This window comes from Anguilla anguilla, chromosome 5 (assembly GCF_013347855.1).
Source record: "Anguilla anguilla isolate fAngAng1 chromosome 5, fAngAng1.pri, whole genome shotgun sequence".
In the NCBI taxonomy this organism is placed as follows: domain Eukaryota; kingdom Metazoa; phylum Chordata; class Actinopteri; order Anguilliformes; family Anguillidae; genus Anguilla; species Anguilla anguilla.
Genome location: NC_049205.1, coordinates 7,419,514 through 7,432,854, shown reverse-complemented (window position 1 = coordinate 7,432,854; position 13,341 = coordinate 7,419,514). Strand labels below are relative to the sequence as shown.

The 13,341-nt window shown below is 43.6% G+C and overlaps 1 protein-coding gene across 1 annotated transcript; it reads left to right on the top strand.

Annotated features, from left to right (window-relative positions):
• The first annotated feature begins 548 nt into the window (after window positions 1-548).
• Window positions 549-3,584, top strand: LOC118227117 (transmembrane protein 271-like). The gene has a single exon (XM_035417263.1). The coding sequence runs from the start codon at window positions 1,372-1,374 to the stop codon at window positions 2,161-2,163; it is 792 nt and encodes a 263-aa protein (XP_035273154.1). The 5' UTR covers window positions 549-1,371; the 3' UTR covers window positions 2,164-3,584.
• The last annotated feature ends 9,757 nt before the right edge of the window (window positions 3,585-13,341 follow it).

The window sequence follows — 13,341 nt, the reverse complement described above, 5'->3', positions numbered from 1 at the left end:
TTATGAACACCATTATCGATTTTCTCCGAGGGGATATTGAGTATCATGATTGAAAATAAATATTTAAGAGGTAAAGTGCTGCGCTCTCAATATGGTCTCCTTTATGTATTTTTAAAAAGCAGAAACGGTCAGATATTGTCTGGCTTGAGGCAAATATTGATTCACAAAAGCCGAATAGTGACTAGTGGATCCAGGTGGAACTGATGAAAAGAACATTAAAAAATAAAGTCCCAGTCTGTGCCAATTATCTCTTTAATAGACATTTTATGAAAAAGGAGGAGTATATATATATGATATCAACCTATAATTTATTTCCTTCACATATGGAAGAAAGAAAAGGATAGCAGATATGCTCCCCTGCTCCTCTCATTGAATAGTGAAAACGGGTTTTAAATGAACTAATGATTTACAGTGTTTCCCCTTTAATGCTTCTGACTGCGATAAATTTAAGTAGGAAAAAAAACCGACACTAGGCGCACCATGGATAGATTTTTGGAGGCTGGGATTCAACAGTAAACGTGGCGGGCGAAAAAAAAAAAAACAATGTATCTAAATATGGAGCAGATTAATCATATCAGCACTCGAGTATGCTGATGCCGTTCCGCAGAACATGCTAGAATTTTTACGCGTGAGGATTTGGAAGCGTTTGCATGCGCCATGCCATGTCTAGTTTTAGTTTCGCCCATTCTGTGTTTTCGTGATTTGTGTTTTGGTGATTCCAGCGAGACATTTTACATATCACTGACACACAGGATTAGTTTGCTCCCCCAAAGTGAAAGGGCACACGGTGCCAGGCGTCTGCACTGATTGATTCGAGTGAAAATAGTTGGCCTATGGAAGTGGAGACGGCGATGACACGCCGCAGCTACGCCTGTATGATTCAGAATTTCTGGTAAGTTTAATGCGCGCTTTGAGCCCCGCTAAGTTATTCTGCGCGCGTGCTCCTCTCCCCTGCAGTCTTTCTAACGGTCCGTACGATCTGTATGGAGAATGAGTCTAAGCGCAGGACCCGAGAACAGGAATTTACCAGTCTGACTTCCCCAAATGTACTATGTGTACTATAATTCGCGATGTGGCTGCTTACATAACGGTGTGGATGGGGGGTTGGAGGTCATGAAGGTAATCATTACCTGTGGGTTTGAATTCGGGAGTCGTTACCGCAGAAGGAGCCCGGTCTTCCTATCAATAATTAATCCATTTGCGAAGCAGCGGGAAAGGGGGAGAGAGTGCGCGGATCCCGAGATCCTCGTTTTGAACAGCAATCACCCGCGAATCATGTCACAAACTGACAGCTCTCCGAGCAGAGCTGACGAGGAGGACAAGGGAGGATGAAGGAGGGAAGGGGGACGGGAGAGGTAGAGGAGGAATATAATGAAGTTGAGCGGGAAAGGACTGTGTGCCATCGTCTCCAGCTGCCTGCTCTTCGTTTGTGCCGTAAGCGCCGTGGCTGTCGGATTCAAATGCATTTCGCTGGGCTCAGAAGTGAAAGTGCATTTTCACCTGGGAACGGCAGCCGGGGCGTTTTATTCTGGACTCCTGGTCGGTCTAGGGCAGGTCCTGCTCGGATTCTCCCTCCTCTGCTGCGAGGGGAAACCCGGGAGGCGGAATTTCTTCCTGCTCGGAATCTTAGTGTTCATGTTGGGAATTCTCACCGCTTTCTCGGGCGCCGTGGTGGATGGAGACACCGTGTCGCTGGTAGAACGGAAGTATTCACACTACTGCCTAGACTCTGTGGATTTAGACCCCATCTGCGAACGGCTGAAGCATTATCAGCGGAGTCTGATCATATCTACAATCCTCAACACTTTGGAATGCCTAATTGGGCTTATTAACTTAGTGATCATCAAGAGGTATAAAACGGCGCAGTTCTACCGGAGAAGACTGTCTCAGAGGCAAAGCGTTGGGGCTATTCTTTTCAACGAGGAACAAGACTTTACCGCGTCGGAATTCCAGCCGGTTTCTTACATTAACTTGGGGGTATTTCATGTGTTCGACGAGGCCGGCGGGGAAGTACAATGTGGGGGTCATCCCTCGATCGAACTACCGGGATATTCACCCACTGATCCAGAACTAAACCATTCATACCCCTTTTCGTACCCTCTTCCAAATGAGCTACCACCCGCGTACGAGGACATTTTCCCCGGAGAAGCGAGCAACAAATAGGTTCTCTGCCTCAAAAGTTGCGACCCGGGCTCTCAAATCTGCAGTGACAATCACGGGATGTACTCTAAATTTAGAAATGTTTAGCGTTCAGTCATATTTGGACAAATGTTTTCCAGTTCTTTCCCATCTTCTAAGAACGACCGTTTTTACAGAGCCTAAAGCAACAGAAGGTACACACATTTGTTTATCTTTGACGGTATATAGGCTGGTCTCGGTTTTCGAAAACATGCTTACAGAACAGTTTGCTGCCATTGACCGATCCTTATGTAGAAAACGTAAGATCTAAAAAGTAAATATGAAAGATTATTGTATGTGCTGCGTTAGCGGTGGTATACACGACACATGCCATACATTTGTAAATGCTGTTATGTTATTGAACCGTCACATATATCCCTACATAGCGCCTATTGGTACATCAGCACGTCACCTAAATGGGAAAAAAACATAAATAACTCATTACAAGTGAAACGACAAGAAAAATAATTAGTCTTTTAAATTGTCACAGAAAGGACCTCAACGGTTATATTATGAATATAGGATCATGGCGATGCTACTAAAATATGTGCATAACAATGACATTAAAAACAAAAACAACAACAGTAATAAATTCCAAAGACATGTGAGGCATCCTCGTGATTTAATTAAATTTCCAGCTTGAAGTAAGGAAATCTTTCATTCACCATAACGCAAAGCACAAAATACAGCATATATGAACGAAAAAAAAAATCAACATTTATTGGAATATAAACATTTCTCATATTTTATGCGACCAGACAACCTCGTCCATATCATAGCTCTTGCATAATTATTTTTTTTAGAATATTTTAAAAATGTTACCTTATGATTGCAGCTGTCAAGAAATCTGCATTAACCGTTTGCAAAGTCTGAAAACATCAAACTCTTGAAACTGATAAGTTATGTCTTTCCGCCCTTCACAGGTGGTATAATTTCCTCGTAAATTGTGTTTTCCTGTATACATACAAAGGTGTTGCTGTGATATTCAGAGACGATCATCAGGAAACAGTTAAAAGGGGTGGCGACAACAGTGCGACGATTTGTGCGCTCTCAAATGTATATAAGTACTATTTTCAACTATGTGCAACGGAAGCTAAAATAAGGTTTACTGAGAATATATGAAGTTTAACATTTATAAACGAATGTATTTGCACTTTACTTTTTAAATTTCCTCTTTGTTTGCAAAGGTAGCAAATGTAACATAACTTTAAATAAAATGTGCCTGCACTCACCGAATTGACGGCGAGCTACTTAGCCTACATGCTGAATATGTATCATTATTATTACGGCCTTCGCGGTTTCCATACGATTGCTTTAACAGCGACATGCATATAATCATGTTTTTTGTCATTCTGGGCACACTTTGTCCGTTCATATATACGAATTAAATATTTTACTGAACGTGGTACACAGTTATTGTTTTCAATTTAAACAGGGCTTGATTGCGAACGGGGCTCTGTTTTACGTGTTTTATCCGGAATACACGGAGTTGGGCTGCTAGTGATCACGTGATCATAGACAGCGCGAACAAGCTGGGGTGGAATAAGAGCAGGTCCCAGTGTCGATCATAATGCACTCAAATGCGTTTTATCAAAAGCCGGTCTGTCATCAGCGAGCAACATCAGTGACGAAAAAACGCCTGCTAATCTCACGCAAACTTTTATGGCAGAGATAATGTACTATGAAAGATACCTCTTGGTAGGCCCCTGAACAGACCTCCTTTGTGGTAGCTGTATAGGTCCACGAGAAGTCATTGAAGCAAGGTTGAGGGCCTGAGGTTGAACAAGACAGGCAGAGGAATTCTTTGAGCGGGACCAGATGGCAACAGCCAAACGGGAGGCTGTTCCCCCCTGCAGAGATGATTGTCCCTTGGGTAGTTTGATAAGATTGATAAATCATTGTAATGGTACATAGATCTACTCCCTCCCCCCCAGTTGTGCAATTGTGCAATAGGCACATATGTGGAGGTTATGGGGGGGAGACAGGGAGACATGTCGCCTCCAAGATTTTCACATGAATTAAATGCTAGATTAGCTAGGTGCTTGTGAGGCTTTACGTTTGCCTACGCGAGGCTAGATGGTTTGGCAGTGTGTCTCTCCCAGAGTTGAAACGAAACTTGTGGGCATGGCTAGGCAAAAGCACACTACGGCTTGCTGGTTTTAATCCATTGTGGAACGGAGTAGGCCAATGACGGTGGCCCTAGCATTCTAGATGTAACCGTTTTTTTTTTTGAGGGCCAAACAGAAGACTCCCGCCCCGCTAGGCCCCTGAAACAGCACAAAAACACTCGTGTCAGCGTGTGAGATCCGGCTTTGCTCAAGTCTCCAGCTTCTCAGCACATTTGCAATGACGTCACGGAAACACAAAGCAAGCGGCCTCTTCACTGAAAGGCCTCTCATTTTAACTGTTCCCTCTGAGTCATCTCTCGTTGTGAGAGAAGTGCAGTGTGCCTACGATGAAAGGGGGATGCAAATGTAGAATTAATACCTTTCATTATGTTACAGAGCTAATGACTGCTAATGCACCAGGCGATGCACTGGGCCATAACCCGCTAATTGGTATTGGTATCATTGGGGGTTTGATTCTTTTTTTTTTCCCTCTTCCGGGGCTGCTTCCATACCATAGCTCAGCCGTGTCATTACGTTTAGTCCTTTCATCTCCGCAGGCAGGGGCAGGATAATGATCTAATTGTGACCTGTGGTTCAAACTAACTGCCGTCTGCACGCCGTGAGACATGCAGGTGGCATTTCCGGATTCATTTTTAGACGTAGACACACTCTTCGCGCAATTTTACGGGGAGATCCACGCGGGCAGGAGGCTAAACACACTAGATTCAACCAGTATCGACTCTGGGGGCTGAGGTGCCAGGCCCTATTCAAGAAACTACACGAAACTGGACAGTGATACTCCAGCTATGCATTTCCGTATTTCACTGAAGCGCTGTGATCCGTGGCCGGTTCCCCGCGGATGCGTTCGAGTTTCTCTCGCGGCGTTGGCAGCTGTCCAGGGTCCTGACACGAGCAGCGGGGGCTCTTGCGTTTTCCAGAGCGATTGGATGGGGGCTGAGAGCGGGGGCAGTGATTCTTACAGGCACGAGCAGAGACGGCAATTAAATATATCGCTGACAGCCGCGATAAATAAATAAATAAATAAAGCATTAAAAAAAGAAAAAAAGATTTTTTAAACCCCAGCCGCGTGCCACCGAGAAGGCTTCACCTGTCTCTAAAAAAGTGTCCTGCAATTACCCGCATTCGCGGTGTAAACACTACTGAGGCGGTGGCAATTAAGCTGTTAGGGTTCATATTTCACCCGTATCAAACTCTAATGAAACCTTAAATACCGGTGCGCGTTATCAAACAGTCAATTCGTTTATCTGTGTCATTTAATCAGCTCCCCGTTTAATAAGCTCAATAAACCTGTTGTACAACCGCATTTTTGCTCTTCTTGGAATTTATGGACATGATATTAAATATAATTATTTTGGTTGCGTTTTCTGGCAGTATTAAGTCTGACCAATACAAAAAAATAAAAAAATAAAACTGTTCACCCTCCCTTCAACATCTGGGAACACTTTATTTTTGTAATAGCTATAATAAAGTTTGCCAATATACTTGCTGATTTGTAAGCAACTTGAATGCTGAAAACCTATATTTTGTAAGTCAAACACGGTACTGTTAGGTCATTGTTTGAGTTCAGTTTAAAGTTAGGTTTGCCAGGGACAGGTCAAATCGGCACAAACGTTCTTGTAAGTTACCATCATTTTCACTTAGCTAATAATAATAATAATTCTGTCTTGCCATAATCTATAGATATGCTGTTCCTGCTACCACTAGTAATACTACTTCCAGGAACCACTTCCACCACATTTATGAAATTATTATTATTATTATTATTATTATTATTAATAATAATAATAATAATAACAATAATAATAATAATAATAATAATAATAATAACAATAATAATAACACTAGTACACTGTTATGTTTCTACTGTATATCACAGTTTAATAGTGGTAGGAATGGATCTAGGAAAATGCAGTATACAGTAGAAACATATCGTTCTGGCAATACACAGTGGATTATACGATGCCCAGTACAGACACATCTCGTGGTCATTTTTATCCCTAGTTTCCTGATTAAAATGTCATAACAATAAAATCAATTGCCAGTGAAACATAGGTTGCGATCTTTCGGGATTTGGATTCAAAGCTTGGGTACCTTCCCGGCTTTTTATTAATCAATGAGTAGTGCCAAGTCATCCATAAGTACAGCTAATAAAAATGGCGTTGTGAAATTGAGTGTACAATGGGGCAGTGGATTCAGCAAAGGTTATTGGGAGTGGCAGTGCATCATGCTAGGAAATGCTATGGCGGTGCTTTTTGGACATTGAGCAAGCACAGTGGGCATACTGTCCAATTGCCCTCAAAACTGTCTTGTTTTCCAAATGTGCAGAAGGAAATGTTGTAAATGGAAACCTGTGGGGTGTGCTTGTGCGCGCGCGCGTGTGTGTATGTGTGTGTGTGTTTGTGAGCACGGATTCGGCTGCTTAGAGAAAAGCTGCTCCTTTTCCCATGGCAGATTCGTAACAGTGTGTCAGGGCCTCGTTCATCTGTTGCTTTTTGGGATCCCTCTGTGAATAATCTGCGGGTTTTTTTTTTTGAATGGGCGAAAGGCACGCGCGAAAGTGTTTTCTTAGAACCTCTTTAGAAGTTTGATGGGAGCCGGTCTCACGTCTGACCCCAAAGTAGCAGGCCGTCGTCGTCCCGCACCGGCCTCACTTCGGTCATTACGCCGTTTCGGGGAGACGAGAACGGGGGACGTCTATCCCACGACGCCGGCGCGCCCGTAAAAGCGCTCCCCTGTACCGGGGCGGGGGTGCCGAGGCGCACCTGTGCTTCCCAGGGTTTTTACGGGGCGAGCGGACGGGCGGTGATTTACCTGCAACGGAGGTGCTCAGGTGTTCCGCTGATGTACGGCGGGCGGGACGGCGACATCAATCTGCGGCTAAAGTCGGCAGTGAACCAATCAGAGGGGACAGCGCTGTCCTTTGGGGCCTTGAGGGAGGGCAGCATAGATTTTCGGACCGCTGTGAAATATAGCATATCTGGTCATGTTTATCGCCAGGGCAGATTTGGTGATAGATGAAGGCAAATTCTCATTGGCGCGCGGAGACAGAGACTGGTTATATATTTCAGATGCTGGTTTATGGCAGCTGTTCATTTTCTCTGACAGAACATCTGAGATATGAAGTATGTACGTGATAAAATTTAGTACCGGGCGCATAATCAAATGTATTTATTTTTTGGCCCAATACCAGTTCCTTACTTTAATTGAAGAGAGTGACCCGTGTGATTCTCAGACCTAAATGTGATTAAACTCTGGACACAATGAGGCCCAGATTTACATTTCAATGCAAACAAAAATCACCCCATAAAGAGCTCTTTTGAACACTGCTTTTCATGCATTGATTCCAATCCCAGAAAAGTCTTGTTTCCAGAATATTCCTGAAAACCTACAGTATGTTCCTAATACATACTGTACATTTGCCAGGTTCCCTGGTTATCCATTGAATGTTTTTTTTGTTTTTTGTTTTTATGCAACAGGAAACATTGTAGGAAAGTTCTTGGATTGTTATATATTTCTGGTCTTCCATTTAAGGAAAAAAATGATATGCAGATGGCCATTCATGTTAATTTCTTGTCAGTAATATAATATAAAATTGATATTTCAGTATTTACATTTGGAACATTTTTTAAATGTTACTGACACAAATTGTCTAGGATGGTTTTTCGTGACTAAATGTTAACCATACAAGTCACTGCCAATAAGATTATATGTGACTTGCTGGGATGTTTTTTGGACCGTGACTTTGCCTGAACTTTGGAACATGTTGTCAGACAGGGGAACATTCTCACCATAATGTTTTCTCAAAACCAAACTGGAAATCTAACTGGAATGTAATGGTAATACTGGGCCTAAATATGCAAGGCAGAGGTAAATCGTGTCATACCTACGTGCTCTCTTATTGGTTATAAGCAGAGATGAATCATGGGATGCATATGGACTCTGATTGGGTTGCATGGAATGGTGGATTCTTGAGCACTGTGGATGAATTGTTCTAGGTGTTCATTTAAACAATCCAGTATGTAACTGGTTGCAAAAGTAAAGTCGCATGTTAGCTGGTTGATTGTTATTGATGCGTACAATGTGATACTGAAGTGTCAGTATCATACATAATATGAAATGATCTTACAGTAAAGAAGGGATTGTAACACAGTAAAGAATGGATCAGATTGTACACTAAAAAAGGGATCATATCGTACAGTAAAGAACGAATCATATCAAACAGCAAAGAAGGGATCATATCGTACACTAAAGAAAAGACCATGTCGCACACTAAAAAAGGATCGTAATTTACACTAAATGAGGGATCTGTCTGTCTCTGCTTGTTTTCTTCTCTATTTCTTCTGTTTTAATGTCAATGTAATAGTGACTGCAGGGGGAAGGGGAGGGGAATATGTTCCTACTGCTTGTGAGTTAAAATGAAATTAGTGTTTGTGAGTGTGCAAATTAGTGTCTGAGTGCTCAAAAGAGTATCTGTGAGTGTGCAAATGAGTGTGAGTGTACAAAAGAGTATCTGTGAGTGTGAAAATGAGTGTGAGTGTTCAAAAAAGTATCTGTGAGTGTTTAAATGAGTGTCTGAGTGAGCGAATGAGTGTTTGGGAGTATGCAGATGAGTGAGAGTTCAAGTGAGTATCTGAGAGTGTGTTGAATGAGTGCCTGAGTGTGTAAATGAGTATCTGTGAGTGTGCAATTGAGTGTTAGTGCACAAATGAGTATCTATGCGTGCGGATATGAGTGTTTGTGAGCGTGTGTGCATATGCGAGTGACATATTCACAAGAAATCGCGTGTGTGTGTGTTTTTGTTGTGAGTGTTTTTGAGCGATGCGCGTATGCATTTATGCATGGTAGGAGGGTGTGCATGTGCATGCCTGTACATATGCATGCATGTATGCGTGCGCATGCATGCGCCTGCTTGTTTATTTTCGGGGTGTAACCGTGGAAGCCCAGGTGCTCTCGCGGTGCGTTTTTGGCCAAAGACGACGCAAAGTGATGCTAATTTTTAACGCGCGGACTGCTGTGGCCAGCGCGAGAGCGCCATGGTGATGGTTGCCAGGGGCGATGTGCCGCTGGGTGCGACGCTCGCAGCAAGCAAGGGCGCAGACGCAGCGGGGCGGGAAAGCTGCCCCTCTCCGCCGCCGCCGCCGCCGCGTCAGGAGAGCCGCTTGCCTCCTCGCGTTTTTTTTTTGTATTTAAACATTTTTTTTTTCCACTACATGGCCTCTTCCCCACACCGACCGAAGGCCACTCAGCTCCACACCGAACAGGGTTACTGAAAGCCCAGACCTCCCCATCTACTTAATGGCAGAATATTGCCTCCTCACCGCGCCTCCATTAATTGCGGTCTGATAGAGCAGCGCCAGCCCGGTGTCTGAATCCGGTGGTGAACTGGAGAGGCAGGCGGCTGGGGAAAAAACCCCTGACTACAGCTACTTTTTAATTTTAAATTTTTTTTTTTAGCTTCGCGTCCATTCTGTCAAAGAGAAAATGCCTTTGTGAAGCTCTCCTGTCGAGGTATCCGTTCGCACATAACTCGCGTCGAAATGAGTGTCTAATTAAGATTTCATTTTTATGCTTTTTTTTTTTTTTTTACCCTCAGTGATTGCTTGTGCCTATGTGACCTTGAATGTGCTAACCTAATTGTTAGGCAGAGATGTGCAAGCAGTATGCTTTTAAAGGTTTATTATTGTTTGCCTGCCAGAACACTTCTTTCAGCCTTTTAACTCTTATGTATACTTTCCATTTCAGATGAATGATGTGGATCATAATTGAGCTACAGTTCTTGTGGATTTTCAATGGATCTTGTCAGAAAGCTGTTCAGTTTGGCAATGTGCCTGTTTTCAATGACCTCAAACGATCTCATCATAATATCAGGGTAATTTACTCCACCGCAGCCATTTTTATGGAATCCATATATATGACACACAGCATTAAAAACTAGTGCTTTCAAAGTCCTTGTCCTCACAGGGTATGAACTCTGTGAGTGACCAATGACATTCAAAAAATAATGTTCGTTAACTGACGAGTAAAGTAAAGCCATTCAAAATCTATGGATAAATAAGCAAAGCAAGCAAACTGCCCTAATGAAACAGGCCAGCGATACTTCCGATCTACAATCTGCAAATTTATGAATAATTTGTTCATCATAATATAAATCAGAGCTCTGTGAGATTTATTTCGGATGAAGGAGGTCGATAATCCGCACGCGGACGGTACCTGATGGAGCTCTTCAGAGCTTAGCACAGAACGCCTCGATGGGTCACATCTAATAAGGGAGGGAATTACATGCGGCAAGGGAACCGTGCTCATTGAAAAACCTCACATATTCTTAACTGGAATTAAATACGTGAATGAATTTGTCTCTGCGTCGCATCTCGGTTGAGAGCGGGCGTTATGGCAACGGGTGCAGTTTTTGGACGGCGACACAATTTCAGTAGTTTTGGCTCTGAACTCCAGCGAATCGGATTCGACGTCAGCTTTAGTTTAAGGGGTACTCGCGTCCATGTCAGACGATCCATGTAGGAATTACAGCCCTTTTTATTGCAGCCCATAGTCCCTCCATTTTATGAGATCAAAACTGCGAAATTAAAGCTGACAATCTGCACTTTAACCTCACACTAATATTTTTATGTTTTAGTTTTATTTTAAATCCAGTGTGGTGGAGTACAGAGCCAAAACTACTAATATTGTGTCACTGTCCACATACTAAAAAAAACTGCACTGCATATGTGATTAGATCAGTCACTGTTGGGAAGGACTCACATAATTAAGGACAATGTAGCCGAGGGTTGCTTTGAACACAGCAAGAGCCTACAAGAGTTTAAACTAAACTGCACATTTTTATTTTTGGTCTTTTTTTATTTTTTATTTTTTTGTAGAAAGCTGGAGGCTTTGTGTTCGAGAGCTGACTGCGGTAACGAGCAGCCTTATCGGCGATCTCTCCTCTCATCTGCTTCTTTAAGATGCAATAATCCACTTCGGGCGATGACTTCACAGCCGCTGGGATGACACGGCTCTTTTTTTTTTTCCTGCGGGTTACGTTCAAGATTTTTTATTTTTTTTATTTTCTATCTTGTGTGATTTAAGTCCAAAATACAACTGTTTTTTAGGACTAACGATTACTGTGCCGAGGCACTACCACTGGCCTAAATCCATAAATAGCACGGTCTCGCATACCCTATATGACCAGGCATAACCAGCAGGCACTTTGCTTTGTGCGCTGTAGAGATTTATGGAGGCTTATGTTCTTAGGATAGGGGTGTCAGTATGACTGCATTAAACCCCAACTTTCCACAGGGATGCTGATACTGCAGTGCCTGTGGCGGGGGGGGGGGGGGGGGGGGGGGGGGGGGGGGGGGACTGAAATCTCTTATCCCAACTGCCTAAATTTGATCTTCAGTCATTTCATATGAGGAAAGGTGGTTTGTGCGATGCTTAAGATGTGGATGGAGTGATTAAGTAAGGATCATCTTTCCACTTGCACAAACTTTCTGCTCCTGTCACTTATCTTTCCTTCCCTGGATCCATCTTCACACTGCTGCTGAACTGTCTTCAATAAACAGCCAGCCCTCCATACGGTTTGGCAAATCTCATTAGGTCTCATTTGGTCCTTATTTGTCAAACGCACTCCCAAATTTTACTCCCTCTCTGTCAAGACACCCGCTCCCTTCCTGTCTGAGTTGCTAAAACTTCACTGATGTTTAATGCACACAAACAGGGCTGTAGTTCATTCTCAGGTCGGGAACAGAATATATTGGGAGGCAGCCCCCAATATATTTAGTAATAAATGAAAAGTAGTTACACCCTGTATGTGGGCCCGGGACAAAGTGTCCCAGTTGCCTCCCCCCCCCCCCCCCCCACCCCCCACTCCAAATATGCGATCCTGCACGCAAGTGCTATTGTCCCGGCCTATTAAATGGTAAATGGTAAATACCCCTTCATTAATTAATCACATTAATATGCACTACCGTATGTTTTCGGGGGAAGTCCTGTGGTAAGGTTCTAGGATGCCTGTGCACTTAGTTGAGGATGAGGCCACTGTAGTAAAGTGGCTTTGCTACCTCCATAAACACAGCTTCTGTACAAGCATACCGTGCCTAATCAATAAACCCATATTCCAGTAACACTGTGGAGAGACAGTGTACAATCAATACCCCATTTGCACTGTAACACTATGGAACATTTACATTATGATGTCACACATGTTGCTCCAGGAGATGAGGCCAGGCAGCAATACTGCCCAGGATTGGTTCAGAGTGCACCAGCACTGGTGCTCATTGGTCTAAATGAACATCCACTCCTCAGTGCTGTCCTCACGCCCTCACCCAAACCCCGGGACGACCCATCTCTGCAGCTCCTGCAAAGCCAAGCTGACACAAGTCTCTGCTGAAACATCTCTGCTACAGTCTCTCTTTCATGCTTAGGAATACCACCCAGAGCAGATCAAAACCCATCTGGTTGTGTTTTTATTATTATTTTTTTTAATGTCACAGGCTGCCTACAGCCTTCCTGTAGAGGGTTCTTTGCTCATTGATGGCTCAGCCCCAGTTGCCAACATTAGTGTCTTCTCTCTCTCTCCACATTCTGCCATAAGCCAGAGTTTGCAAAGTCGCATTCTGGCACGCATTCCATCGCAGGGATTGGCTTGTGTCTCTCAATGGTGGCGGTGCCCTTGAAGTACATTTCTTTTGTTGCATAATCTGCACTCCTTTCTATGCCAGTGGCTATTCAGGCTATGCAGTATTACAAGAGAGCTGTTTTACTTGAGGGGCAGCTGTGGCCTGTTGTATGGTTGGGAGGAACTAATGCAACTGTGATTGAAGACCACACCTCTCCTGGGTGGGAGGGGGGGCATATGTGATGGGGTGTGGTTGCAGTAGACTCATAGGCTGGTGATGTAGCACGGGGTTAGCACAGGCTAAAGGGCCAAGGCTGTGCTTGGTCCTCATCTGCTTGGGAGCCCTGTGCTAAAGCCCTGTGTGAAAACTGCATCACTGTGTGACACTATGAAACTGAGAAATTGTGCAAAACTGTGTCACTC

What these genes read in the sequence shown, in the direction of transcription:
- LOC118227117 (XM_035417263.1), top strand. Translation starts at nt 1,372, where the DNA reads ATGAAGTTGAGCGGGAAAGGACTGTGTGCCATCGTCTCCAGCTGCCTG.